This window comes from Oryza glaberrima, chromosome 9, assembly GCF_000147395.1.
Source record: "Oryza glaberrima chromosome 9, OglaRS2, whole genome shotgun sequence".
In the NCBI taxonomy this organism is placed as follows: Eukaryota; Viridiplantae; Streptophyta; class Magnoliopsida; order Poales; family Poaceae; genus Oryza; species Oryza glaberrima.
In genome coordinates, this window is record NC_068334.1 from 10,815,161 (window position 1) to 10,842,524 (window position 27,364).

The following is a 27,364-nucleotide window of genomic DNA, read 5'->3' on the forward strand; positions in this document are numbered from 1 at the left end:
AGATATGGAGCTGTGATAAATATTGCCTAATAAAGAGAAACAAGTGCCACGTGATGCCACAGGTAAGCTGATGTACTCCTTTTGTCCCATAAAAAGACAAACTTGAGTTTGGATAGGCTATCTAAGAATAATCTGAAGAATATTAAAATGTGTCACATCTCATCTTAAAATCCTATCCTGAGTTTGTATTTTATGGGGAAATCCTATCCTGAGTTTGTATTTTATGGGGGCGGAGGGAGCAAGTCAGCAAAGAGAGCAGTGTTGCAGCAACCAGCAGGTAATCCGTACAAGGGAATTCATTAGGGAAATAGTAACAGCAATAAACTTAAGGATCTAGAGCCATCTCTGTCGGAGCAGCAACGGCACAACTGTGAATTACATAAGTTAGCACAGAGATGAACTAGTGTTACAGCTGAACAGCTCCCAAGTGTATGATTACTAGTAGTAGTACTTAATTAGATCTTGGCAGTGTTTTTCCAGTTCTTTACACTATTAAGAGTGCTTAGCTAATTGTTCCAATAGATCTTACTTATCCAGGCTCCGGCAGCCAAAAGTGCACAAATGACTCCCAAATTGTGATATTACATCCACAAGGCCTCCATATCCAGCAACAGCTGCCATCTGCACAACAAAGGTAGTAAACTCAGGACAAATCGGCCAGACTCCAGAAGTAGGGTGAAACAGATACCCAAGTCATTTCAAAATGAGAATCAAGAGACAGACAGACATACCCCTGAAGAATGTATGGAGACAGAAAATGCTGAGTGAGGAGCACACTTGATTTGTGAAAGAAGAGTCCCATTGATAGAGAAACGAGAGAGCAGAGGTTCAGCACCGACTGCTAAGATCTGAATGGTGAAAATGGAGTATAAGAAAACAAACAGTTGATAATTCCTAAACCACAAGAGTTGGGAAACAATGCATCCTTCGTGCTGCTCTATTGTCTATCGCCAGACTCAACATTGCTTTGGTAAATCTCTAATAGATGTGAGCAGACAATAATAAAATGCTTTCCTTGCAGGAATAATAACTAGTTGGCTGAAGAGGCACTCTTATATTTGTTTGGAAGCAAAAGCTTTTGATTTTATTCTGTTTCTCTCCAACAATAACATCACAAAGCTTCAAATTTTGGCAACCATGTCATAAATCATCAGGAAATAATTTATTGCATTTTCTGTGCATATCTGAGAGATTATCTGATAATAATTTCATATCCACACAATTATGCAAACTTTCATTTGGCAAACAATTATGCATAAAAAAATTTAGAAAGGGCATTGGTTAAATAGATAAATCATGCACTTGTGGAACTATCATATGCCTTGTTAATGGAAATAATTGACTAGGGGAACACTAGTTTACTACAGGTATAGCATTTGTTAAACTCACAAAGACTAAAGAATGGAATGATCCGTCCTAAATTTTTTGCCAGCCCATCTTTGAAATACAAGATGAGCCATTTCTAACCATGGGCAATTTTACTGGTTTGCTAAACTCTAGCTTGAACATGACGAATAGATAGACTTACTTGGTTTCTGTCAAACAGCAAATCTTGAACAGGAGCATGGCAATCCACATTAAAGATGCACTCATTTGAAAGAAGGCTCCAAACTGATATACCACTAGAAGTACCACAAGCCTGGGAAAAATAGGACCAAGATAATAATAACTGTAAAATACATGATGCATAACACATTGTTATATCAGCTTGAAGTGCATCCTACCAGCCAGCTTTCACTTGCATCAATGGCAACACAACTGACCCATGACCCCTCAAAAGTCTTGTTTTTCACCGGACGTATAACCTGAGTGCACTTTCCACTTCTGCAATCTGCAGTGCACAAAGAGCAGAAATAAGAGAATGCCTTTTTATGGATTTCCATGTAGTGCCAAATCTTTCTAAACCTGTCTGAAGGTAAACTCATAAGAGAGAGGATAAATTTTGTGAATATGATGTGACCTGTGACCAGATCACCAGATGTGAATTAAAGAGTACAAAAAGACAAATAGCTAGTTGGTGCTTTTTCTTTGCTTGAATCAACGAGCAGATATACAAAATGACCAGTTAGAACAGGATGAACATGAGAAGGCACACTTCAAGTACAAGACAAAATTATCCTATCAAAAGCACTGCTCACCCCAGATACGGGCTGTGCCATCCTCTGATCCTGTAACTACCTGAAAAAGGAAAGGCTCTATTAACTAAAAGTTACTACAAAATGAAGGCAAGACATCTATGGGAAAATGGTATTGGACTATATCAGTACAATAATAACAAACCAACCTGGCGGTTCGCTTCGCGGACTGCAATGCTGTGCAAATAGTCAGTATGTCCCTTGAAGGTCATTTTACATTTACCACTCTCCTGAAAGAACAAGACATTGTAAAACCTACTATCAGATATTTTCTCAAGCAGGCACACAGAAAATAGAAAATTATGGAAGCCTGTGCCACATGAATCATAAGCAATCTGTAGTTCCTTCCATGTAGCTCAGGACTTCTATATATTGCATTTACCTCAAGAAAATACATACCACATCCCAGCAATAAGCACATGCATCCCCGGCCGCTGCATAAACAGATCCTTCCTGTTGCGAAGAAGAATGATGAGAAAGAATAACTGAATAAGATATCTTTTTTTAAGCAAGTAACAATGTGCATCATTTCTATATAATATACACAATGAACAAAAATGCACACAAGAGATTATTTTGCTTCTTTGGATGAAGTGAAAATGCAGACTTTCTGGTGTTGACCTGTTTGTTAATCGCAATGGCGTTGTTTTCAGGTATTGGAGAGCGAGCACCCCAAGGACCCCTACAAAATCGAAAACAAAAGCTCTGAAAAGATGGAGGATGAGAGTGCAAGTGCATATTTCTCTAGAATAAACGATATGTCAAATGATTATCAGATGTATGTCCTTTTTCACAGAATACTTACTCATGCTGAGGGTTCACCAAATCAAGTACTGGCTCCAAATGATCCCCTGGAAAGAAAAGCAATGACAAAGTAACCTATTAAACAACATGCATTAGCCCCACAAAAAAAACATGCACTAGAGCACTAGAAAAGGAAATGGGACTTGCAAAATGTTTTACATCTTTGTTAAAAATTTAGCCTTTTCTTTGTGGGGTGTGCGCAAGCAAGTACAGGTAGAACTTCTAGGTAAAGCACACACCAAACTAATTAACCAAGTCAATCCTAGTAAGAAGTGAGGGTTCTTTTGCAGCACCTTGCAGAGATAGCGGCACAAGGCAGCTCTGCATCTCGTGCCATCTCCATCCCCGAAGGCGCCCGTCATCCCCGCCGCTGCCACAACCAACGGATCACGTCGCCAAATGTCATGCCATGTCACCTGAACAAAAACGGCCACCGAGAAGACGAGCAGCAGCACAGCAATTCACCTGAAGAGCAGCGGCTGCTGCGAATCCGGGTAGAACCTGACGTCGTAGGCCGGGCCACTGTGCGCTTGGACGATGCAGACGGGATCAACCAGAGAGACCGCGGCATCCGGGTGGGTCTGAATCCAATCAAATCAAAACAAAAGATCGAACACCTTAGCTGCGCACGAGGACGCGGCACATGGAGCGGGTGTGGGGAAGAACGAACCTGTGGGGTGGGGTGGGAGGAGGAGGAGGAGATGCAGGAGGAGAGGGAGAAGGAGGCGAGGGAGCCGTCGCTGGAGGCGGCGGCGAGGAGGACGTCGGCGTCGTCGTCGTGGTGGTCGAAGAAGACGGCGCGGAAGAGGGTGCGGCAGGAGAGGTCCCGCTCCCGCAGGATGCCCCGCCTGTACGCCGCCTCGTCCCACCCCCGCGCGTCCATCCCCGCCAACGCCGCCGCCGCCGCCGCTGCTTCGGAAGCGAGAGCGAGTCGAGGAGTGGGGGGAAGAGACAGCGGCTGGTTGGGCTGGGCCTTTAGATCAGAAACCAACGGCCAGATCTATTCATTATTAAAAAATATAATATGAAATCCCTATTTGATTTGTTTTTTTTACAGTATTGTAATAATTATTTGAGGGTACAGACAAATAAACTAACTGTTATAAAGTTTTAAAAAATAGGTTAAAACAATATTCTAATAAATTTATATTTATTTTTTTTGTGATGAGAAGCCAACGACGAGATCTTATTCATTGATAAAATAATATGAAATATCCATTTGAGTTGTTGCTTCGCGTAATGTTGCGATAATTATTCGAGGGAACAAACAAATTAAATAAATGTTACTCCCTCCGTATTTTAATGTATGACGCCGTTGACTTTTTAACCAACGTTTGACCATTCATCTTATTCAAATTTTTTATACGAATATAAAAATACTTATATCATGCTTAAAAAACATTTGATGATAAATCAAGTCACAATAAAATAAATGATAATTACATAAATTTTTTGAATAAGACGATAGGTCAAACGTTTGTCAAAAAGTCAACGGCGTCATACATTAAAATACGGATGGAGTATAAAGTTAAAAAAAATATTAGAACAGTATTCTAAGAAATTTATACAAAAAGTTTTAAGAAAATCACACCGTTTAGAGTCTTGAGAAAGGATCCTTCGAAATAGTTCCCTCAAATCTTATGGATAGGAAAATAACAGGAATGATCAGTTAGATGAAGCGTTTGAAACCACACAAATCAAAAGAGAGGAATTTTTTTCAAGACTCTATACTACTAGGTGTAGCAACACCAACATTTAACTCAAAATTTTATTTTTCAAAGAACATGTGGTTTGAGGTATCATATCGTTCATATCTCGCGTTTCTGTCTTGTTTCACTAAGGAAATGCTGTTATTTTGTGAAGCATGTTGAACCCAAACCACAGGCTTAGCATAAGGTTATAAAATTGTACAGCAATTGACTCTCTCTTTATTTATGCACCTCAAAAGATTTTTGCATGTATGGTAGCAAGTAAAATACCATATCATGCAAAGGACTAAGTTCAACATACACTAAAATCAAACACTGAAGAACAGTAATACTTTCATGTCACACATGATACACACTCTGCTCATATATATATCAGTGGTACAATGAACCATTCAACAGTTACAACTCCATAGTTTGGCCATAATAAGACCAGCCGATGGATATCTCACAACTCATCCATGGATCTATTAATAACTCATGTCAATGTTTTCACATCAAGTGCAGACAGAGGCAACAGAACATCTCAATCTTCACTTGTCAGATCCCTTCTTTGGGTGGAAGGCTTCAACAATAGCTTCAATCTCTTCCTTGGCACGCTCAAACACATTTGGACCTTTAACTCTCTCAACTGGTGTATTCTCATTTATATCATCGCTTGTACCATGAGTTTCATTCTTGTGGGTCTCTATTTTGTTCATTGACACCTTGCTTTCATCCTTTGAGTCCTTATGCAGGTCTACACAATTTTGTAATGGTGTGTATCATAATCATTAGACAGGAAGATAAGGTTAATCAATGCATAAAAGAATCTGACCATCATGCATGAATATCACACACAAAGAGCTGACAAGTCATTGTTGATTTTTTTTTTTGTGTGCTGCAAATTCTTCAAAGGAATTCAAGCAAGGTATTTGTATTCAAACTATTTTTAGGGCATACATATCTAAACTTTTATGCCTGAAAGGATTTCCAGAAAGTTTCATGATTTAGCTGCATCATGTTTTAAAGTCGGTTGGTGGCATCAAATTTGACAAACAATTACTGAAAAGGATGTTTTTGCAATAAAAGGGAGAAAAATGAAGATGCTAATATTCTTGAACTTGTGTTTGTGTTATCTCAGAAAAATCTTGTTACAGAAAACCAGACTTTTTCAACAAAGAGAAATAAATTCTGATATATGCCCAATGCATGATTAATGACCCATCATATTATACAAGGAACTCAATACACAAGGTAAAAAACATCAAGCTAAAATTTAGCAATTGTCAATTGAGTATGCTGTAGCGCATAATTGCTAGATCAGATTTTGTACTCCCTCCGTTTCACAATGTAAGTCATTCTAGCATTTCCCACATTTATATTGATGTTAATGAATCTAGACATATATATCTATCCAGATTCATTAACATCAACATGAATATAGAAAATACTAGAATGACTTACATTGTAAAACGAAGGAAGTAGGACATAATTACTGAAGAACTACGTGTCGGCCTATTAGGCATTGAAGAGCTTAAGCTTGTGCATTTATCTTATATGAGCTTTGTGTTTTTTGGTCCTGTTGTTAAGCAGCTAAGGTCGTGACTTAGGTGATGAGGCAAAGGATCGTGCGATACTGTGATGGACTGATGGTAACATTAAGCTTAGATGTGAATTGTCTCTCTGGGTGCTTTGGGCCTAGCCGATGCTCCTCTATATTATCCTTTTTTCCATCTTTTCTGCCAGATAGTTTAAAATCCTACTCTTCTTTCTGGGGATAATAAAAGGTGCTCAGCATCTTCACAGAAATTAAATTACGGAAAACACCGTTGGTTCAAACAAATTACCAGCATTATTTCCATGGGGACTGGAATTGTGCTCCATCTTATCATGAACAGCTCCAACCAGAGCCTCAACCTCTTCCTTGGCTCGTTCAAACAGATTGGGGGCCTTAACCTTGTCCACAGATGTTTTATGACTTATATCGTTGCTCGTTCCGTGAGTCTCCTTGTCATGAACTTTATCTTTGTTCATCACGCTTTTGATCCACAGTAGAAAGCTGCCTATTCCAAGCTCCACTCTGCACAAAATTCCAACAAGAGCATTCAGGATTTCAGCCCGTGATAAACAACACAAAACCTGATACTTGCCATTCATCCCTACGCAGGATCCGTGCCCGTAAAAAAAAAAGGTAAATAGCAGACCATTTGCCTTAATCCAATCGAGCGAAAATGGTAAATACACCGTTTGACATCATGCCCAAATAAAAAGACTTTAATCATCTTTCCTCACCGTTCTGCTTGCTAAATGTTGCAGCATCCAGCCAAATAATACACTGGGAACGTTGCACAGGGCAACTGTTTTTCGGCTGTCAGTGCTGAACCATCAAATCGGCAATGGCAAGCAAAAGAAAACATAATGTACACTCAATATAATCAGATCACCACAGTATTACTCTTTTTTTTTTGTTTTTTTTTTCGGGAGACTGCAGTCTGCAGGTAGTACTCTTGATCGAGAGCTCACTGATCCGGAATCAACAGCTTCCCAAATCGAAGCCCTAACTCCTAATCCTCCCCATCCCCAGATCAGGAGAACCCTACGCGGATCCCTGCCCTGCGCGGCGAGTGCTAAAACGATACGAACTGCTCTCTCTCTCTCTCTCTCTCGTCAGATCCCAAACCTAACTATGGAAAAAGAACATGTCGCCGGGGTACACAGAAAGATATAGTTGCGCACCTGCGGCTGGCTCCCGCCGGCGGCGCGTCGATCCGGCGATATCCTCGCCGGAATTGATGATGAAGGAGAGAGAGGCGCGGCGGATGGATGGATTGGGTAGTTCGTGGAATGGAACCCAGACGATGGAGAAGGGAAAGGGAGGAATGGAATATTCTTGGGCCGGCCCAACACAAAAGCCCAATGTACCCAAAACTAGCTTAAAGAGGCCCATGTGTCCCTCTGACATCTACTAGGACCATATCGGTTTTGACCCCACCTGTCAATGGGATGGGCGCTGAACGGACGGAAAGGTCGGGGACTTTCTGTGCGGTTACGCGGGGCCCACCTGTCAGCGTCGCCCGTGTCGCTCCGTCTCCAACCCCGCCGCGCGCGACAAGCGAGCGGCCGGTGGCCGAGACGTCGTTTGACCGTCCCCGATTCGCCCGCCGCCGCCGCCGCCGCCGCCGCCCGCCGCCACAGCCCGCCGGCGAACCGTGGCCGTATCTCTCTCTATCCTCTCCGGAGATGGCCGGCGCGGGTGCGGGTGCGGGCGCGATCGCCGCTCTCCTGCGCGCCGCGCACGTGCCGCCGGCGCCGCGCGCGCGCTCGATTCGGGGCCTCGCCGTGGCGCGCGGGCTCCCTCCTCTCGTCCGCGCCACGGCGGCGGCCATCGCGCCGTCATCGTTCTGCCCTTACCTCCCGCGCCTCAGCTCTGGTGCGTTGCCTGGCGTGAATTGCTGCTGCCGTATGACGTACATACAGCTCGCGCCTCAGCTGTTCGACGTAATGCCTAGCTCCTTCTGATGAATTGCTCCCGTTTCTTCCAGCTCGCTCCTTCTCCTCCTCAACATCGTGCAGCGCCGGCGCGTCCCTCGGTGGCGCGGTGTCCACCTCGCCGTCCGAGCAGGAGAAGCAGCGGCAGCAGTCGGAGCTCATCTTCCTCGGCACGGGCACCAGCGAGGGCATCCCGCGTGTCAGCTGCCTCACCAATCCCTCCAAGACCTGCACCGTACGGCCACCCTCTTCATTGCAGCAGCGCGATGTCGTTTCTATGTCATACTTTTTGTTGATTGGTTGCTCAATGTCATTTGCTCACTTTCTTCTTTGTCCTTTCCTGCACGCAGGTCTGTACCAAGGCAGCCGAGCCAGGGAATCGGAACAGGAGGCGCAACACGTCCATCCTCCTGCGCCATGCCACGCCGTCTGGCACGGCGAACATCCTAATTGACGCTGGCAAGTAAGTATGCGCCTTTGGTTGATCTGGGAGTCTGAAAGTTTGCTTCATTTCTCTTCCATTCTGGGTTATCATTCTTGAATTGAAAAAGAGTGAGAGAGAGTAATGAGACACCACTGTGTTTTTCTCTGCTTCCTCTGCTAGGTTCTTCTACCACTCTGCGCTCCAGTGGTTTCCTGCTTATGGGTATTGAACTGCTGACGTGCTCCATATTTGTTTCCGAGAAATTTAGCCTTGTTAAACGCTAGCTTCTGACATTCAGATTGAGGACAATTGATGCTGTGATTATTACTCATTCTCATGCGGATGCAATCGGAGGTTTGCAAATACTTTTATTGAAGCAAGCAACTTTATTAATATTGATTGAGACAACACACCATGCTCGTTTTGCTCTTGAGCTTTCTAAAAGAAATAAGAACTCCTTTGGTACAGGCCTTGATTGTCTTCGCGATTGGACGAACAATGTCCAGCCCACCATCCCGATTTATGTAGCAGAACGTGATTATGAGGTTGGTGCTATGTTTGTAGTTTTGTTTTTGCTTCTCTAGAATTGCAGCCTCAGAAAGTTTCATTCCTCACGTAGACAACTGTCATGCCAATTGAAATGAAACTCACAACTTCTCTTTATGTATGCAAGATTTTAACAACTGGGCCACTGGCTCACTTTTCTTTCTATGCTTGTACTATTTGTTCGCTATCAGGTGATGAAGATGACTCACTACTATTTGATTGACACAAGTGTGGTTATACCTGGAGCTGCAGTTTCAGCATTGCAATTCAACATTATTAAAGAGGAACCATTTACAGTTCATAACCTTGAGGTCTGTTGTCTAAAATAATAATTTATGTAAGCAAGAAGTAGACATAAACCACACGCTATCAGCAATAATTAGCTCTTCAATCCGCAAAGAAATTTCTTTTTCTCAACTCAGTTGACTGCACTGTAATAATACTTTATACTCTATGTAGGCAGGTAATAAAAGGATAAATTTACTTCTATATCCTTATTTTTGTTTACTATCATAACTTAATTAACTGACCATGTCTATACTTTGAGTTATTTGAATTCCAATGTTGTTCTGAGTTAAATGTTAGTAAATCCGTCATGAACCTATTAGTTACATCCTATTGTTGGATAAGTCTTTGTGGTCCTTGGTCGTGATTCTTCTTTTTGCTTTTGGGTAGTTTCACCTTTTTCAGGACAGCATCTACCCTTTAGCATATTTTTCAGTTGCTAGGACAGCTGCGGTTAGTAGGACAGCAGCAGTTAGCATCTCCTTTATGCCTCCTTTATGCTTTATTCAGTTTGGATGCCCTCTAGGACAGCATCCCATTCAAATTTCGAATTTTAGACTAGGAGGGTACAGCAATAGGCTAGCAGCCAGCTATGGCTATATATATGTATCCAACCTCCCTCGGGTAGGCATGGCTTTTGTGTTTAGTGAATGAAGAAAACCAGAAAATTGCCCCATCTCGAGTGCCATCCTCTTCTCAATGAGAGTAACCATTGAAATTCTAACATCTGGTATCAGAGCCACACTTTCCTGTAGGCTAAACATCTCTTGTTCCACCCCTTCCCAAGCTCGGTTGAGCTCTCAGCCAGCAGCAGCAGCAGCACCGGTTGCTCCTCCTTCCCCTTTCCCTTCCCCCTCTCCACGCAGCAGCCCCCCGGAGGTGCGCCATGTCCGACGCTCGGTCTCGGCGTTCGGTCGCCTCGAGCACTCGGCGTCAGCAGGACGCCGAGCTCGCCGCAGCAGAAGAGCGCAGGCGAGCAACGGCTCAGACCGCTGCAGCAGCAGCGAGGGCGGCCAGACTGGCGGCAGCTGAGTTGGCAGCAGCCAGGGCGGAGGCGGAGGCGGCGGAAGATGCGGCACGTGCGGCGGAGGTAGAGGTTGAGACCTTGCGCAGCAGCATCAACGGCTCAATCGCCGGCGACATCACCGCCGACAGGGAGCTTGAGGAGCTGGCAAGAGGAAGGGCACGGGAGCGAGCAGAGCGGTGGGCAGCAGCCCACCTCCACGGCGGCGGCGGCGGCCCAAGGGACCGCGCGCCCGCCGACGGGAACCTAGACGGGCACGGGCGTGCCGGCGGCAGCCCGGAGCCCGCACGCGGCCCTCGCAGGCAGCGCGGCTCTCTCTCCCCTGACCGGCGCCATGGTCACCACGGCGTCCAGACGGTGGTCAGGGACTTTGGTCCCGGCGGTGGGTGGCCTACCCTCACCAAAACCAACTACATCGAGTGGGCCACGGTGATGAGGGTGAGGCTCCAGGTGCGGCACATGTGGGAGGCAGTCCGGTACGGTGACGTCAACTACGACGAGGATCGGCGGGCACTGGATGCCCTCATCGCTGCAGTCCCACCCGAGATGCAGTTCTCGCTTTCCCAGAAGCGGATTGCCAAGGAGGCTTGGGACGCCATCGCTGCGGCACGCATCGGCAGCGACCACGCCCACAAGTCCACACTGCAGGCACTCCTCAAGGAGTGGGAGAACCTGGCCTTCAAGCCAGGTGAGGATGTTGATGACTTTGCTCTCCGTCTCAACACTCTCTTGCAGAAAATGGTGCAGTACGGCGACGACACCTACGACGAGGAGAGAGCTGTCGAGAAGCTCTTCCGCTGCGTCCCTGAGAAGTACAGGCAGATCGCTCGCTCGATGTCGATCGAGGAGGCGTTAGGTCGCCTCAAGGTCGTCGATGGTGATGAGCCACAGCCTCTCTCGGGGCCCATCACCATCGGCGGGAAGCTCCATCTCACTCGGGAGCAGTGGGAGGCTTCTCAGGGTGACGGGAGGAAGGGGGAGTCATCTTCCCCGACAGGCGGCCGTAAGCCGTGCAAGGCGCGGGGAGGTGTCCAGCTACGGTGGGCGCGAAGACATGCCGAGGGTGGCGCCCGCAGAGGCGCCCAGGGCGTTGCCACCGGCAACCACAAGCCGGCATGAGACGACGCCTGCCGCAACTGTGGCAAGCTTGGCCATTGGGCCAAAGACTGTCGACAGCCACGACGCGGCCAGGCCCACGTCGCACGGGTGGAGGAAGAGCCGGCTCTGCTCCTAGCTCATGCAAGCATCGAGCTACCTCCAGCGGCACCGGCCGCAGCGGCTTTCCTCCACCTTGATGAGCCGAAGGTACTCGTCTCCCTCTGCAACGGCTCCAGCAACGACAAGGCTGATGGGTGGTACCTCGACACCGGCGCCACCCATCACATGACCGGCCGACGGGAGTTCTTCACCGAGTTCGACTCCAGCGTCCGAGGCTCCGTCAAGTTCGGGGACGCCTCCGGCGTGGAGATCAAGGGTGTTGGCTCCGTCACCTTCACCGCCAAGTCCGGTGAGCACAGGCTGCTCACCGGAGTCTACTACATCCCCGCGTTGAGGAATTCTATCATCAGCGTGGGACAACTGGATGAGAACGGCTCACGCGTGTTGGTCGAGGACGGACTCATGAGGATTTGGGATCGCCGTCGTCGCCTTCTTGCCAAGGTAACCAGAGGCACTAATCGACTCTACATCCTCAGCGCGCAGGTCGCACAACCAGTTTGCCTCGCCGCTCGTCGGGACGACGAGGCGTGGCAGTGGCACGAGCGCTTCGGGCACCTCCACTTCGAGGCCCTGAAGCAGCTCAGTGCCAAGGAGATGGTGCGAGGCATGCCGTGCCTTGACCACGTGGAGCAGCTCTGCGACGTCTGCGTGGTGACGAAGCAGCGGCGGATCCCCTTTCCCCAGCAGACGAGCTTCCGAGCCAAGGAGCGGCTCGAGCTCGTGCACGGGGACTTGTGTGGCCCAGTGACACCGGCCACACCAGGAGGACGACGTTACTTCCTGCTGCTCATCGACGATCTCTCCCGCTACATGTGGGTGATGGTCCTCGGCAGCAAGGGAGAGGCTGCGGACGCCATCAGGCATGCGCAGGCTGCTGCAGAGGCGGAGTGCGGCCGCAAGCTGCGCGTGCTGCGCACCGACAACGGCGGCGAATTCACAGCGGCTGAATTCGCGTCGTACTGCGCTGATGAGGGCATTCAGCGCCACTACACCACGCTGTACAGCCCGCAGCAGAACGGCGTCGTCGAGCGGCGCAACCAGACGGTTGTGGGGATGGCTTGGGCCCTTCTCAAGCAGAGGGGGATGCCGGCCATCTTCTGGGGGGAGGCGGTGGTGACGGCCGCCTACATCCTCAACCGCTCGCCTACCAAGGCCCTCGATGGCAGGACACCGTACGAGGCTTGGCATGGGCGCAAGCCGGCGGTCTCCCACCTGCGGGTCTTCGGCTGCCTCGCGTTCGCCAAGGAGCTTGGCCACATCGGCAAGCTCGATGACAGGAGCACCCCAGGGGTGTTCATCGGCTACGCGGAGGGCTCGAAGGCCTACCGCATCCTCGACTCGGAGACACAGCGTGTGCGCACTGCGCGCGACGTTGTGTTCGACGAAGGGCGAGGGTGGGTATGGGACAAGGTGGTGGACGATGGTTCGACTCCGACGTACGACGACTTCACCGTCGACTACGTCCACTTCGAGGGAGCTGGGGGAGTAGGCCCAGGCCCCGAATCTCCACCGACTCCGACACCAACACACCCTCGGGCCACGACTTCGACTACGACGAGCTCTTCGTCGACACCACCCCAGCCAGTGACTCCACATGCTCCAGCACCAACAGCCACTCCAAGCACGTCTACTCCGACGCCAGCTCGTGTTGAGCGCAGCCCGGTGGAGTTCGCTACTCCGCTCTCCCACGACGGGGAGCGCATTGACGCGTACCACGACGGCGAGCAGCTACGGTACCGTACGATGGAGGATCTTCTCGGCGACCAGCCGGTGCCGGGACTAGTGCCTCGCGACCTAGAGGCGCAGTTGCACCTTGTGTGCGACGACGGTGAGCCTCGGTCTTTTGCAGAGGCCGAGAAACACGCGGCATGGCGTGCCGTGATGCAGTCGGAGATGGACGCGGTTCAGGAGAACCGTACCTGGGAGCTTGCTGACCTCCCTCGTGGTCACCGCGCGATCACTCTTAAGTGGGTGTTCAAGCTGAAGAGGGATGAAGCCGGAGCCATCGTCAAGCACAAGGCTCGCTTGGTGGCACGCGGTTTCGTGCAGCAGGAGGGGATCGACTACGACGATGCCTTCGCTCCCGTGGCACGGATGGAGTCCATGCGACTCCTTGCGCTGGCTGCTCAGGAAGGCTGGGGCGTCCATCACATGGACGTCAAGTCGGCGTTTCTAAACGGCGACTTGAAGGAGGAGGTCTACGTGCACCAGCCGCCGGGATTTGTGATCCCCGGCAAGGAGGGCAAGGTGCTACGCCTGCACAAGGCCCTCTACGGCTTGCGGCAGGCACCGAGGGCGTGGAATGCCAAGTTGGATTCCACGCTCAAGGGGATGGGCTTCGAGCAAAGCCCGCACGAGGCGGCCATCTACCGGCGGGGCAATGGAGGAAATGCCTTGCTGGTGGGTGTCTACGTCGATGACTTGGTGATCACCGGCACCAAGGATGCGGAGGTCGCGGCGTTCAAGGAGGAGATGAAGGCCACCTTCCAGATGAGTGATCTGGGGCCTCTCTCCTTCTACCTGGGGATCGAAGTGCACCAGGACAACTCCGGGATCACGCTTCGACAGACCGCCTACGCCAAGCGCGTCGTTGAGCTGGCTGGGCTCACCGATTGCAACCCAGCTCTCACTCCGATGGAGGAGAGACTGAAGCTGAGCCGCGACAGCACGGCGGAGGAGGTGGATGCTACACAGTACCGACGTCTTGTGGGGAGCCTTCGCTACCTCACCCACACACGGCCGGACTTGGCCTTCTTCGTTAGCTACGTCAGTCGGTTCATGCAGCGACCGACGACGAAGCACCAGCAGGCTGTGAAGAGGATCATCCGCTACGTTGCGGGGACTCTCGACCACGGTCTCTACTACCCGAGGTGTCCTAGCAAGGCACACTTCGTCGGGTACAGCGACAGCGACCACGCCGGCGACATCGACACCAGCAAGAGCACGAGCGGGATTCTCTTCTTCCTCGGCAAGTGCCTCGTTAGCTGGCAGTTGGTCAAGCAGCAGGTGGTGGCCCTGTCCAGCTGCGAGGCCGAGTACATGGCGGCCTCCGCCGCTTCGACCCAGGCGCTCTGGCTTGCTCGACTGCTTAGTGATCTCCTCGGCAGAGACACTGGAACGGTGGAGCTCAGGGTGGATAGCAAGTCCGCTCTGGCCCTGGCAAAGAACCCCGTTTTTCACGAACGGAGCAAGCACATCCGGGTGAGGTACCACTTCATCCGAAGCTACTTGGAGGAAGGGAGCATCAAGGCGAGCTACATCAACACCAAGGACCAGCTTGCGGACTTGCTCACCAAGCCTCTTGGGAGGATCAAGTTCCTCGAGCTCTGCTCTAGGATCGGGATGGCCCAACTTCCCCACAAGACGACGCACAAGACTTAGGGGGAGAATGTTGGATAAGTCTTTGTGGTCCTTAGTCATGATTCTTCTTTTTGCTTTTGGGTAGTTTCACCTTTTTCAGGATAGCATCTACCCTTTAGCATATTTTTCAGTTGCTAGGACAGCTGCGGTTAGTAGGACAACAGCAGTTAGCATCTCCTTTATGCCTCCTTTATGCTTTATTCAGTTTGGATGCCCTCTAGGACAGCATCCCATTCAAATTTCGAATTTTAGACTAGGAGGGTGCAGCAATAGGCTAGCAGCCAGCTATGGCTATATATATGTATCCAACCTCCTTCGGGTAGGCATGGCTTTTGTGTTTAGTGAATGAAGAAAACCAGAAAATTGCCCTATCTCGAGTGCCATCCTCTTCTCAATGAGAGTAACCATTGAAATTCTAACACCTATGTTCTCAAAATATGTTGTTTTGGTCATGATCTCCGGTAGACACCTGTGACCATCGATTTGTTGGCCAAAAGTATGTAAACTATAAGGTAAGTAATTTTGAATGTGCCTTTTTAAATTGCATGTCCAAACGAAATTAATATGTTTTTAATTATGTCAGTTTGCGCTAAGTGTACTTTCGAGTGTACCCTGTCTAATTTATTTTGCTGAAGATATGATTTCTGTATTTTTCAGGTTATTCCTTTGCCTGTCTGGCATGGTCAGGGTTACCGCTCTCTTGGTTTTCGTTTTGGTCGTGTATGCTACATAAGGTAGATCAAAGTGCAAAGCTAATTTTTTACAATATATTCTGTTGGTTCAAGTTCAACACACATGGTCTTAATATCTCTGATGTACACAGTGATGTCAGTGATATACCTAAAGAAACCTACAAACTTCTGGAAGACTGTGAACTTCTAATAATGGTATTGACGTTATAACTTTTTCTATATATATATGTGAATTGTTAAAGCATGAGATTATGGGATTCTCTTGAAGCTGCATATTTTCTTATGTTACTTAGTGTTTTTATTAACTTTTTGTATAACTGGATTTAAGCTTGATTTTATTATAATTATGTCCAGGATGCTCTTAGACCCGATCGTTCTTCTTCAACACACTTTGGATTACCACGGGTGGGTAGTTAGTTCTAATATATCAATCAGCTCTAGCTTCTTATTGCTTCACTGTATTCCATGGTGATATATTCTTCACTTCTGCAGGCCCTTGAGGAAGTTAGGAAAATCAAACCAAAGAAAACACTGTTTACTGGTAATCATTTTGAGGCTCGTTTAATGCCTTTACTGAATTAACGCTGCTAGACTTCTTCAGTTTAAACTCTATGTGCACTTTAACTTTTCATGTTAATTTATAAAAACATTAATCACTCTGGAACAGAATGCACAGTTTACTATGAGAAAAGGTACATTGTTCTATTGCATGTTTGAGAAAGCTTATCTGCCTTTCTATTGATTGGCAGAATTTAATCTCAGAAAGGAAAAAAGGGGCAATATACTAAAAAAATGATCTCCTTAGTTAACTGTTCAATAATTTGATACTTCATGTGCACAATAAGCATGATGAGGGTGTCCTACAATCACTCACGCCGAGCTTGCTGTTTGTTTTCCAATGGTGTGTTTGATATTTTCTCCTATTGCTTGTCACATAAAAGAAGAAAATATCTGTATAGTAACTTAGATCTAAATATTCATGTTGGTCACTTTTCAGAACCTTTCAATGTCAGAAGTTAACTATTACTATTCATGTTACTCCAGTTTATTCAGAACTAAAGCATCAAAGTTCGGCTACTTATTTCTTGTTTATGGACACGATAAGAAAAGGTCGTTTAATTTGATCGAATTTCACATGATGTAGCTTTTATTGTTTACATGATGTTGCTCTTGATGACTTGACTGAATGATATCTTCAGGAATGATGCATTTAATGGATCACGAGAAAGTAAACAATGAACTTGCCAAGCTGATGGAGACAGAGGGGCTTGACATCCAGCTGAGCTATGATGGTCTCAGGGTACCTGTATGGCTCTAATACTATTAATTCTTTTAAACACACACGACATTTTTTTGTCTTCTAGGCACAGCTAGGATATGTTTACAGATTTTCTAAGGTTTCAGTTAGTAAAATTATTATTACAAGATGTAATCTGTTGAACTCCTTGCTTTGAGCCTTTGCTTTTCTTTTATTCTCCCTTCTCTATAGAGGGAGCTTATGTAGCAAATATACATCTTATAATTTCCCAATGCAATAAAATTTCCAATTGATTGTTTTTGAAACAATACTTTCCTATCTTTCTGTTGCCCCCTTAAACAGATTTTCTTTATGGCTATTATTGCTTGGGTTGGATACGGGTGTGAGGGACTGAGGCTAGGGATCCAGCTGCTGGCAGGGCTTATTCCAGGCTTCCAGCTGTGAAAGAGAGGCTCTGAGGCCTTTGGAAATGAGAAGGGGAATACTAGCAGGAACTTGTATATTTCTGCTTCCGCAATGAAGGGTATGGGTCCTCACTTATATAGATGAGGTTAACCCCTAACAAGAGAATCTAATCAAATAACCAAAGTAATCTCGTCTCCTAACCAAACCAACTAAGATTTTAATCTCCAATCTGCTATTTTCTTCCCTCACTTGGAGGTGGCCTTGCTGATTCTTGCGTGTGGGGTGTCTCTACTTGCTGCTGGCTGCTGCCCCAGAGACACTAGAGCCCGTAACAGTTGTATGGATAACTGGACTCTAATGTAGGATTAGGGACCATAAAAGGAAGTCATCAGGACTTCCTTGAAATCCAGCTGAAGGAACAGAAAACACTGGGGGGGGGGGGGGGTCAATAAACCATTTGATCTGCAATATCACATGACACAAATGATTACTGGGTACAGATGAAACTCCTAGCTTGTCTTTCTTCGGTGAATCACACTAGATCCCAGCAATAATTAGTAATTTTTCTTCTCTAGGTCACACATAACAAAAGGCTGGTGTCCAGGAATCGATTACACTCCAGCTGCTCGACCTAGTCTTCCCCTTAGGATCATCACTCCAAAATATCTGAGTATGAAATATGAGGGAAGCAATTTAGTCTTTAAGAGTTTAAAGTTAGAATATCATTAGGTAAAGACTAAAGTTAGTTTTTTACTGTGTTTATGTACCTGCCCATCATCATGACCGTGGCTTGAGGGTTCGTCCCTGGTGATCTAGAAAATGTTGAGCCATCGACTACACGGACGCCTGAAACTCCAAGCACACGGTGTTGCTGATCAACCACCTTCCCTACATGGCATCCACCATGGTAGTGCCAGATGGTTATTACTGTATCCCTGCAAAATTGCTCTAGGGATTCTGTGTCATTTGTATGCTTGGGTATCAAGTTCACATTAGCCTGCACACTCATATTGAGCACTCTTTCCATTGAATGTCCATCAGTGTTGGCAGACAGTTCAGAGAAACGGTTTGTCTTCAGTATTCGTTCAATGGTCTTGATACCATAGACGCAACGAGTGAGATCCTGTGGATGACTGAAGTAGTTGAAGGTAACCGCAGGGTTCTTCTTGACATCAGTGTCTATCAGGGCAAGATGTCCCGTAGACAGTGGACCATCAATCTTCTCGAGGATAAAACCACCATGGAATATCTCTTTGGGTAGATTAAGTTTGGTATTTGCATACTTCTGTGCTTTTTCCAGGCTTCTTTCCTTCGGAGGAATTGTGGACAGCTGTCCAATCTGTACCATAGGAATATAATATGTATTAGACCAACAAGGCCAAGTAGGGAACAAATTGAGACAACAATGGAAACTATGATGGCAGTTATTGGAGTTGTTGCAATGTAGATAACACTTATTTTTTTTAATCTCCAAGACAAGAAGTTCAATTCTGAGATCTGATTCCTAGAAAATCTAAGCATAAAACAATGACTTATAAATCAGATAAGTATTATTTCTTAGAATATACTATTATATGCATATGCATATTCACCTGTAATTAATGAATTGGTCTAAGTTGTGTTTGCAATGTTGCAAAATGTGAGTTTTGATAGTTTAGACTTTAGAATCTGTTTTCCTTTTTGAAGTCTGCAGATCTAAGCAGCAGCTTTTTCCTGATGTTTGTGATACTGCTTTAGACCTATTTTATGCACAAAAAGCTTCTCATGATGCAAGTAAGATTGATGACATACCTCAGCGGACATGATTCCATGGTGGCAATGGATGCTTTCTGGTGACTGGCCAAAACCACTACTGGCCTCAATGAACACACCAGCTTCAGTTATTCCAACAGTCTCAATCAGGGACTGGCGAGGGGGGCTTTTTGTCGGTATGAATATGGAGTTCATGGGGTTATCAGCCATCCCTTTACCCACATACTTGTTATGGAGAACTATAGGAATTTTATGGCTCCTAAGGTCATTCTTGGGTCCGATCCCACTGAGCAATAGCAGCTGGGGGCTGCCAATTGCGCCAGCAGAGACAATGATTTCACTATCACAGTTGCTGTTGAGGAATGCCTGGTGGAGTCCTCCATTCTCATCGGTGAACTGAACTCCGGTTGCTCTTGGCTTCAGTTGCCCTGCATCAGAAATGGTGTATCTGAAATATGGTACGTGATTACTGAACTTACTCTTTCTATTCATGGCATATAATTCTATATAACTCTATTTTAGAAGATAATACAACTTGTAGGAGCTTTGGCCACACATGTGTAATTATTTACCTCTCTGCGAGTTAAAGACTATCCTGTTCACACTAGCATGAAGCAGCACCCTTAGGTTGTTAGGGTCTCCAGCTGCAAGTAAGTCGGCTGCTGTGTGGCGGTAGCCAGTCTCATCAAAGATGGTGCCACCAACTTTGGTCCCAGAAACATGGTCATATGTGTAGCCATTGAAAGGAGATACACCTGCTTGGAGTAGCCCATCCCTTAGTGCAGCCTGCCAAGGTGCGATCTTAGGCCACTGGACGATCTTGTCCTCCACCCAAGGGAAGGACTCATTCACCAGGTCTTCATCCCAGCCTACCTCCTGGATGAAGCTGTTTGTTTCAAGAACAAAAACACATGGTATACAAGTTATTAACAATTTAACATGTAGTTCACCAATATGAATATCAATATAGAAGTAAAATTTCTTCTTGAAGACTACGGGATTAAGCTTATCAATTATTGATACCTTTTAAGTCACATTGGCGTTTCTGGTAATGAGCAGGTATATCACTAGGGATGACTGATGAGCACGGGTGTGTGGGGCCCACCCATTGACCTATTGTAATTCGATTCTGTACAAATAATTCGAATGCATATGTACTAATTGGCCCAAACTTGAAGTAGCCTCGAGTCTACTAGGGTTTTAGTTATTTAGTGTCCTTTGCCTAGACAACTTAGTTACCATGACTGCAAAGAAACAATTATAGCCCCATGTGATTTTGTTTTGTTGTCTCTCTCTTTTTTTTTTCATCAATGTCTCTTTTCAATCTAGTCTGTTTCAGTAACATGTAGTTCATGACTGCAAGAAGAGCAAGGAAGTCTTTTTATTCACTGAGAAAACCACAGCATGTGCTGCTGCCAGCGTAGTTAATTATTTGCAATACCAGACTGAAGCACTTTAATGCAAACCACTTTTGCAATCTGCTTATTTTCTTTATGTTATCAACTTTCTCACTAGTGCTCATTTGTATGCAAGCACTCAAAGTACAACCTTTGCTAATTTTACAGCTGGATTTTATTTCGTTATATATTGCAGAGCTGCATTGTGATAAATCTCAAAGAAAGCCTGCATTTTGATAACCATAAACTAGAAGTCTAGAATCATACCAACCAAAATATGTAGTCCTAGTGAACCGATAATCATGTCCAAATGCAGTGCTGGGTAAGTTCTAGAGTGAGTGCTAGTAATGCAGGTGGTGGTTTTATGCATTTGTGTCTTTTGGCTGGCTCATTTTAGTCGATTAGAACCTATTTGAGCTACACTAATTAGTGTTTGTTTGTTTCCCCGTTTTCCCTTTTCCATTTGGACGCTGGAGAAAAGAAACAAGAGGTTGTAGCCAGAGAATCCTAATTGGCAGAAACTTTGGTTTCATGGTAATTGAATGCTACTATTGAGAACAGTGAATAATATTTAGTGTTCTGCTGCACGTTTCAGCAGACAGCTTTTACTCCACTTGGAGGGTGAACAAAGGTGGCTGCAGTATGCTAGGGTGGCAGCAGTCAAGCAGATCTTACCAGTTACCATTAGTAATTTCTACTGGCACTATCACTGCTCTGCATTTACCCTAGAGCTGATGTTTGTTCATGTGAAAGTGATAGGCCATGTGTTGCATATACTGAGAGACTACTTGGTATATTTAATCTACTTATGCTAACTTCATTTTAGGCTCTGCTATTTGTGCTTGCCCTCTTATGGTAAAGAATATAATAGTAAATTATATCTGAAGTCTTGATCATGATTGAGACCATTCTGCACTTCGGCAGTAAAAAAAAGGTTAAATTTGCATGTGTGAACTGTGCACTCTCTTGCATATGTTTGTGTGTATATATTAATGCTGACCATTCTGCACTTCGGCAGTAAAAAAAAGGTTAAATTTGCATGTGTGAACTGTGAACTCTCTTGGCTGGTCACTCGTAGACGGAAGAGAACAATCATAATCAGGTAAGAATACTGATACACAAGATAGCATCCATATCTGTGCAATGCAATTGCTTACTTTGAGCTGGCCCGGCTGTAGAAGCCGGCATTGATGCAGGTGCCACCTCCCAACACCCTCGCTCGGGCATTGATGACGCCGTCAGTGGAGATGAAGGCCTGAGACGCTGAGTCCGGCGCCATATTGCTCAGGCCAATGTGGAAGTTCTCCATGTAGGAGACGTTGCGGTTGCCATACGGAGACCCTCCCCTCTCCAGCAGGAGCACCTTGTACTTGAGCGACAATGTCGCCGCCAGGGGGCAACCGGCGGTGCCCCCGCCGACGACAATGTAGTCGTATGTCTCGTGGCGCATCGCTGGGAAGCTGCTCGCCTTCTGGAGGGTAGGGAGATTCCTTAAGCTGAATTGCTGGTTGCCTGAGAAAACAAAGTGTTCCATAATGTTGTCATTGCCCGAAAAAGTTTTGCTTTGTTCTGCTGTAAGTTTCTCATGCTATAAGCCCCCCTTTTTTTTTTTGCATGACTTCAATAAAAGCTTTCATTATCTAAAAACATAACCTGTTTTTGCATGTTGATAAATGAGTGTATCAATCTAATTGATGCTATGATTACTAGGGTCTGGACCTCTTGGCAGTTGGCATTGTACCTCCTAGGACTGGATGAGAGGTACGTCTTGTGGCATTGTGTTGACTATTTATTTCCTATCCTTCAATCTCTAAATATTGAACTCTGAATGATTAGATGTTCTGCTACTCTCAAATACTAGTGGTGAGGCCAATGTGGCGATAAACAATGATAGGAACCAAAGTGTCAGATAATGGAAGTGCACGTGATAATGATATTCTTGCGAGAAAGAAGCTAAGCAAAAACTAGCATATATAACTGCATTTCACCATTGCAAGTTCTTCAATGGGAAGGTGGAACAGAAATGTACAGAATAAAGGAGGAATGCCTGAGAAACATGAGATGAGACAGAATACAGAATAGAGGAGGAATGCCTGAGAAACATGAGATGAGACAGAACCACAAGAGATGCGCACCTTGGGATAAACTGAAGGAGCAGAGGCACACCATGGCCTGGAAGATGAATAGCATTCTCTTGCTCAAAGCCATTGAGCCTGAGAACCACCTGCCAAGCTAAACTCTTTCCCCTTCTTAGGATTTTCCTTCCCTCCAAAACAACGGTGGCAAAACCTCTCTCCCTCCCCTGTTTCCTGATCTCCACCTCTCAAGCTTGCTCACTGCATTTGAGTGGGTTTATGTAGAGGGCTTGGCATTGGGGGATTGATAGCAATAGGCTGCTGTGTATATGCATTAAAGAGAGCTCACCAGCTCTAGTAAGTGCTATTCAATGCAGAGGGAGCACTGGCCTGGTACAACTGGGATTTATGGACTTCATCAACCAACCAACCGTAGCAAGGCTGCTCTGAAGGTACCCACCACCCTCATTACAAGAATGACAGTCGTATATCTCTTTCCTCTATCTATTCATAGAAAAATATTTCCTTTTCCAATCTTTTTGCCAATTGGTTAAGCCAACGTGTTATTAGTATTCTAATATTCTATTCCTGGTCTGTTCCCTCCATTTTTCAAATATAGGCTGTGTTTAGTTTGTGTGCCAAAAATTTTTTTTAAGTACACGGACACACATTTGAAATATTAAATGTAGACTAATAACAAAACAAATTACAGATTCCGTCTGTAAACTGCGAGACGAATTTATTAAGCCTAATTAATCAGTCATTAGCAAATGTTTACTGTAGCATCACATTGTCAAATCATGGCGTAATTAGGCTCAAAAGATTCGTCTCGCAATTTACAGTCGGACTGTGCAATTGGGTTTTTTTTCGTTCACATTTGATGCTCCATATATGTGTCCAAACATTTAATGTGACGGAAAAGTTAGAAGTTTGAAGAAAAAAAGTTGGAATCTAAACATGGCCATAGATACATTCTTGTTATTTAGTGCAGATGCTTCCGTCTTTAAATACCAGTTGCAGACTTGCAGGAAACATATGGTGCCATTTTTTTATAGCAACTGCAGAAATTGTTTTGTGCTGCCATCTTCTTGGAACCTATATGCTGACAAACATGCTCCAAATTATAATTAGTAAGAAATGTCTCTGATGTAGATTATCCAGCTCTCAGTGTTTGTATTTCATTTCATCTAGAAAAATTAGCCACCATCCCTGAATAGACAAGCATAGCAAAGTTTACTGTAAGGCACCGCTCAAAGTTACCGCCTTACCATTAAGATTACTTCTTTTATCTGCACACTGTTCCTTGTTAATGCGATGTGTATAGCTAGAAACAAAGCAGAGAGCTAAGCCAAGCTGAGGTTGAATTGACTAATTGTGTGGCCTACCTTGTCCTATCTGGTCTGTAGGGATTTATATTGCTATCGCTCAAATATATCATTTATGGGTTGATGGCCATACTAAATACACTTAACAATAATAAATGCTATGTGCTACCTTTAGTTATGGAGTACATTACATTACATTGCTTGAGACTCGTCATGATCAACATACAGTGTGCAAAACTGTTCTTTGTTTTTTTATAAGACCTCTTTTAGGACTTACAAAGCTGTTATTGAACCTTTCATGTCCATTAGGCGGTACTCACTTGTGAGCACCAGGAAAAGCAATTAGACCTCCATATAAATTTTGAACTGGAAAGCAAGCGAGCAAAATTTATTATCACCATCAACTGCCTGTGTATATTTGGCAGAAAACAATTGATGCACAAGAAAAGAGTGAAGTGTTAACTATTACATCTGCCCCAACATTACTAGGCTGTCCTCTTTTCGTTCCCCTGCAACCATGGAGCTTGTGAGTAAAGAAAAATAAAACACTGAGCGTTCGTCAACTACACTATGATGCTTTTCTTTTCCTGCATCCCTGGAACTCACAGGTTTACTACAAGAGTGAAACCTAAAGCAGAACTATAGCTAATCTCAAGCTGCAACGTGTCGCACACTTTTCATTTCCCTCACAAGGATATAACTCTTTTGTTGCTTATTTGTCTGCAGATTGGAAGAAAGGGACCTATGCCTCTCAAACACTTTAAGGAGAGGGAGAGCCAAGGACAATATGACCTGTGAAGAACCAGAAAGAGCCTTCACATCACACGGTTACATCTGGATCGAAACGAGACGCCCTAACAACCTACTCGCAGGCAACCTGGGATTATTTAAAGGTAACACGAGCTAGCGTTAAATCAGTTTCTACACACCCGTTTTCACCTGTTGTCACAGACTCAGTGTCACACACCAAGCGTGTGTATGCATGTAGATAAAACACAACTTGCATGGGTGAATCTTTTGGTCGCCATGCAGCCTACATTGATGCTGCCGGAAAATTAGGTGAGTGGGAGATATATGATGACACTGTGCATCATCTTGATTTGCAGGGCTGTCTGAGCTGCCGAAGCAGAGTGGTGCACCTAGGGGTCACAAGACTCACATCCTTGTCCGGGCAGTTCGCTGATCGCCAGACGGCTCCTTAATTCTCTCAACAGAAGCCTTTAATCTGTATTCAAATGGCTCTAAATGGATCCGCAGCCAAACATTTCCAAGATACAATCGTAACTCTATTGGGTGGATTCTGGAATCTCGATGAAATGGAGTTAGATCGGGGAGAAGAATCAGTACTGGAACTATGTCAAATGGGGCAACCTGACCAGTGACTAGTGACCACTGCTACGAGCTGGAACCTGTTAAATTTCCATGCCCATCCATCCATATGATATATTTCCCACTCACCACCAGTTTTTCTGAACCTGATGCAATTATGCAAGTAATCAAGCAATCAACCCACCGGTGAAGATGTTGGTCAATGACTGAAACTAGGAGGCTAAGGTTATGTCATCAAGATGCTCCATCTCCCTGGAATCCCAGCATTTTCATCCTCTACCATTTCAATACAACCACATTGAAATTGTGCTAGAATCATCATCATCACCATGAAACAAAGGTACATTTCCTCCTTTTGAAAAGCAGTGATACTGAATTTTTCAGCACTTAAATACACCACTTTGGATCCTAAGATTGGCGTCGACACCCTTAACTCCTGTGGGGTAAATCACAACCCCCTCCCTGCCATTGGATTGAATGGCTCATGCAACACAATAGGACTACATGAGTGCTACAGGTGACCCCCTCATCCCCAAAGAAAGTTCTAGTTCTCGCAAGGTTCCAAGTTCATCACCTAGCCATTGTGTTCACCCACTTCCCTTGCTCCCCTTCATCTGGTCCAACCTTAGTCGTGAATGCATGCGCGTAGTTACATGTACGAACATCTATGTTATGAAGATCGTAGATGTCATCGTGGCGCCCTAATCCACTTGGCAGGTGCGGTTTACTACACCCACATGGCAGTGACTGTTCACGACGATTTTCCTAGAATAGTTGCTTGTACTGTGAGGAGAACTTGCAAATGTAAATACTGCTGGCAGCACACAGTTAGGAGAGATGTTAGCTGTGCCATACGGTGTGCGCTTAAATGAGAAGGGCAGAAGGTCACATGGTAGCGTATTTACCAGCTGTGTCCCAGCACTGTCCGTCTGCTGCTGCCCATTGGTGATGCAACCATGGCCATGTTTGTGTGATCCCTTGAGCTCAAATGCTTCGTACTGTGATTATCAAACCATCTAATACTAATCAAAGTTGTTTTTGTAGATGCCACTATATCGTCTCACCTCTCTTGTCCTTTCTTTTTTGTTGTTAGGAAAAATGGAGCGATCTTGCTACTGTTTCAAGTTTAAGGCGGCGGCAGATCAGCGCAGTCCTCCTGTCTCTTCACAGATGATTGGCTGGAAAAACAAATTCTGCATCTCATCTGGTGGTTGCGTCTCAACGGAGCTGACGTGATGGTCTGACAAAGATGTTTCAAACCATAAATTAGTCACTGACAGCCTGCTTCTGTTGTTCGCCGAAATTCTTTTAGAAGACTCAGTTTGATTACTGAATAGTAGTGATTGATTTTGGTCATTTGGGGCGCCGTCTGCATGTTCCATCCTGCCTACTGGTAAAGATTAGTGATGGTAATACAAAGGAGTACATATGTTCAATGTTCATAGCAATCCTCTACAATTGTCCTTTCAGATACACAAATTTGAACTGAATATGATTTTGTGAAATGTGAAAAGGAGAATGGTGAAAATACGAAACAATTTCGACCAATCCTAAGGGACGTATCACTGGTGAATGATGTTCAAAATTTATGTTGGGATGGTCCACCACCGCATGTGCCTTCCTGCAGAAACTCCATATCTAATTTAGCGAAGTTTTATGCAATACACCCTTACTCCCTTAGGTCCATGAAGTGAAATGGCCAAGGGGGAAAGGTTTTAACAAGGGAGATGAAATGGTGGGGATATGATGGAGGTTTAGATCATACTTGCAATCCAGCTAGAGCAAATGCAAGTGATGATGTTGGCCTAGTCTAAGAGGGCACTACAGTGAAGATCTAGCTCAAGGATCAATGTTGTGGGACATGTTGGGGGATCTAGCCTAGATGTGTCTCACAATGAAGGTCATGAGTGTATATATCCTTAACCACCACAATGTGTGTTGCATGGCATGGGAGCCTTTGTCCTCCCTAGTGCCAACACCATCGTTGCCTCCTTCATTTTGGTGATGATGGGGGTAGTTGTAGCTCATGGTTACCCGCCTCCGGGTTTGGTCATGTGGTACTTCCATTCCCTACACTCATTTGATTTGCCCCTCCCCTGCCTTTTGTGAGAGACCAACACTCAGAACAAAACCCAGAGATGCATGTATTGTGCAATGG

The 27,364-nt window shown here is 45.5% G+C and overlaps 4 protein-coding genes and 1 long non-coding RNA gene across 6 annotated transcripts; 2 read left to right on the plus strand and 3 right to left on the minus strand.

Moving 5' to 3' along the window:
• Window positions 1-278: 278 nt before the first annotated feature.
• LOC127784419 (THO complex subunit 6) lies at window positions 279-3,876 on the minus strand. The gene is made up of 12 exons (XM_052311714.1): window positions 3,610-3,876; window positions 3,405-3,520; window positions 3,233-3,309; window positions 2,941-2,986; window positions 2,757-2,817; window positions 2,535-2,588; window positions 2,285-2,365; window positions 2,139-2,178; window positions 1,725-1,831; window positions 1,529-1,639; window positions 732-848; window positions 279-621 (listed from the first exon to the last, which is right to left on the minus strand). Exons 1-12 carry the CDS (start codon window positions 3,820-3,822, stop codon window positions 526-528), a joined length of 1,119 nt encoding a protein of 372 aa, XP_052167674.1. The 5' UTR covers window positions 3,823-3,876; the 3' UTR covers window positions 279-525.
• A 1,104-nt stretch (window positions 3,877-4,980) lies between these two features.
• On the minus strand, window positions 4,981-7,514 carry LOC127783961 (uncharacterized). The gene is made up of 3 exons (XM_052311122.1): window positions 7,364-7,514; window positions 6,475-6,707; window positions 4,981-5,384 (listed from the first exon to the last, which is right to left on the minus strand). Exons 2-3 carry the CDS (start codon window positions 6,659-6,661, stop codon window positions 5,179-5,181), a joined length of 393 nt encoding a protein of 130 aa, XP_052167082.1. The 5' UTR covers window positions 6,662-6,707; window positions 7,364-7,514; the 3' UTR covers window positions 4,981-5,178.
• A 217-nt stretch (window positions 7,515-7,731) lies between these two features.
• On the plus strand, window positions 7,732-17,772 carry LOC127783633 (putative hydrolase C777.06c). Of its 2 annotated transcripts, XM_052310821.1 has the most exons (13): window positions 7,732-8,057; window positions 8,170-8,351; window positions 8,467-8,579; window positions 8,721-8,762; window positions 8,839-8,894; window positions 9,009-9,085; window positions 9,278-9,397; window positions 15,631-15,707; window positions 15,797-15,860; window positions 16,020-16,070; window positions 16,158-16,206; window positions 16,710-16,775; window positions 16,865-17,772. In XM_052310821.1, exons 1-13 carry the CDS (start codon window positions 7,868-7,870, stop codon window positions 16,981-16,983), a joined length of 1,206 nt encoding a protein of 401 aa, XP_052166781.1. In that variant the 5' UTR covers window positions 7,732-7,867; the 3' UTR covers window positions 16,984-17,772. The 2 variants fall into 2 exon arrangements, with proteins under 2 accessions (XP_052166781.1, XP_052166782.1); XM_052310822.1 differs by lacking the exon at window positions 16,710-16,775 and having other exon boundaries at window positions 7,737-8,057.
• On the minus strand, window positions 17,766-22,761 carry LOC127783632 (protein HOTHEAD). Its single transcript, XM_052310820.1, has 6 exons — window positions 22,613-22,761; window positions 21,635-21,989; window positions 19,653-19,966; window positions 19,120-19,508; window positions 18,096-18,667; window positions 17,766-17,994 (listed from the first exon to the last, which is right to left on the minus strand). Exons 1-6 carry the CDS (start codon window positions 22,683-22,685, stop codon window positions 17,940-17,942), a joined length of 1,758 nt encoding a protein of 585 aa, XP_052166780.1. The 5' UTR covers window positions 22,686-22,761; the 3' UTR covers window positions 17,766-17,939.
• On the plus strand, window positions 21,914-27,278 carry LOC127783634 (uncharacterized). The gene is made up of 5 exons (XR_008019367.1): window positions 21,914-22,051; window positions 22,188-23,004; window positions 24,604-24,770; window positions 24,984-25,546; window positions 26,300-27,278. It is a non-coding gene; the product is annotated as an uncharacterized LOC127783634 (long non-coding RNA).
• The last annotated feature ends 86 nt before the right edge of the window (window positions 27,279-27,364 follow it).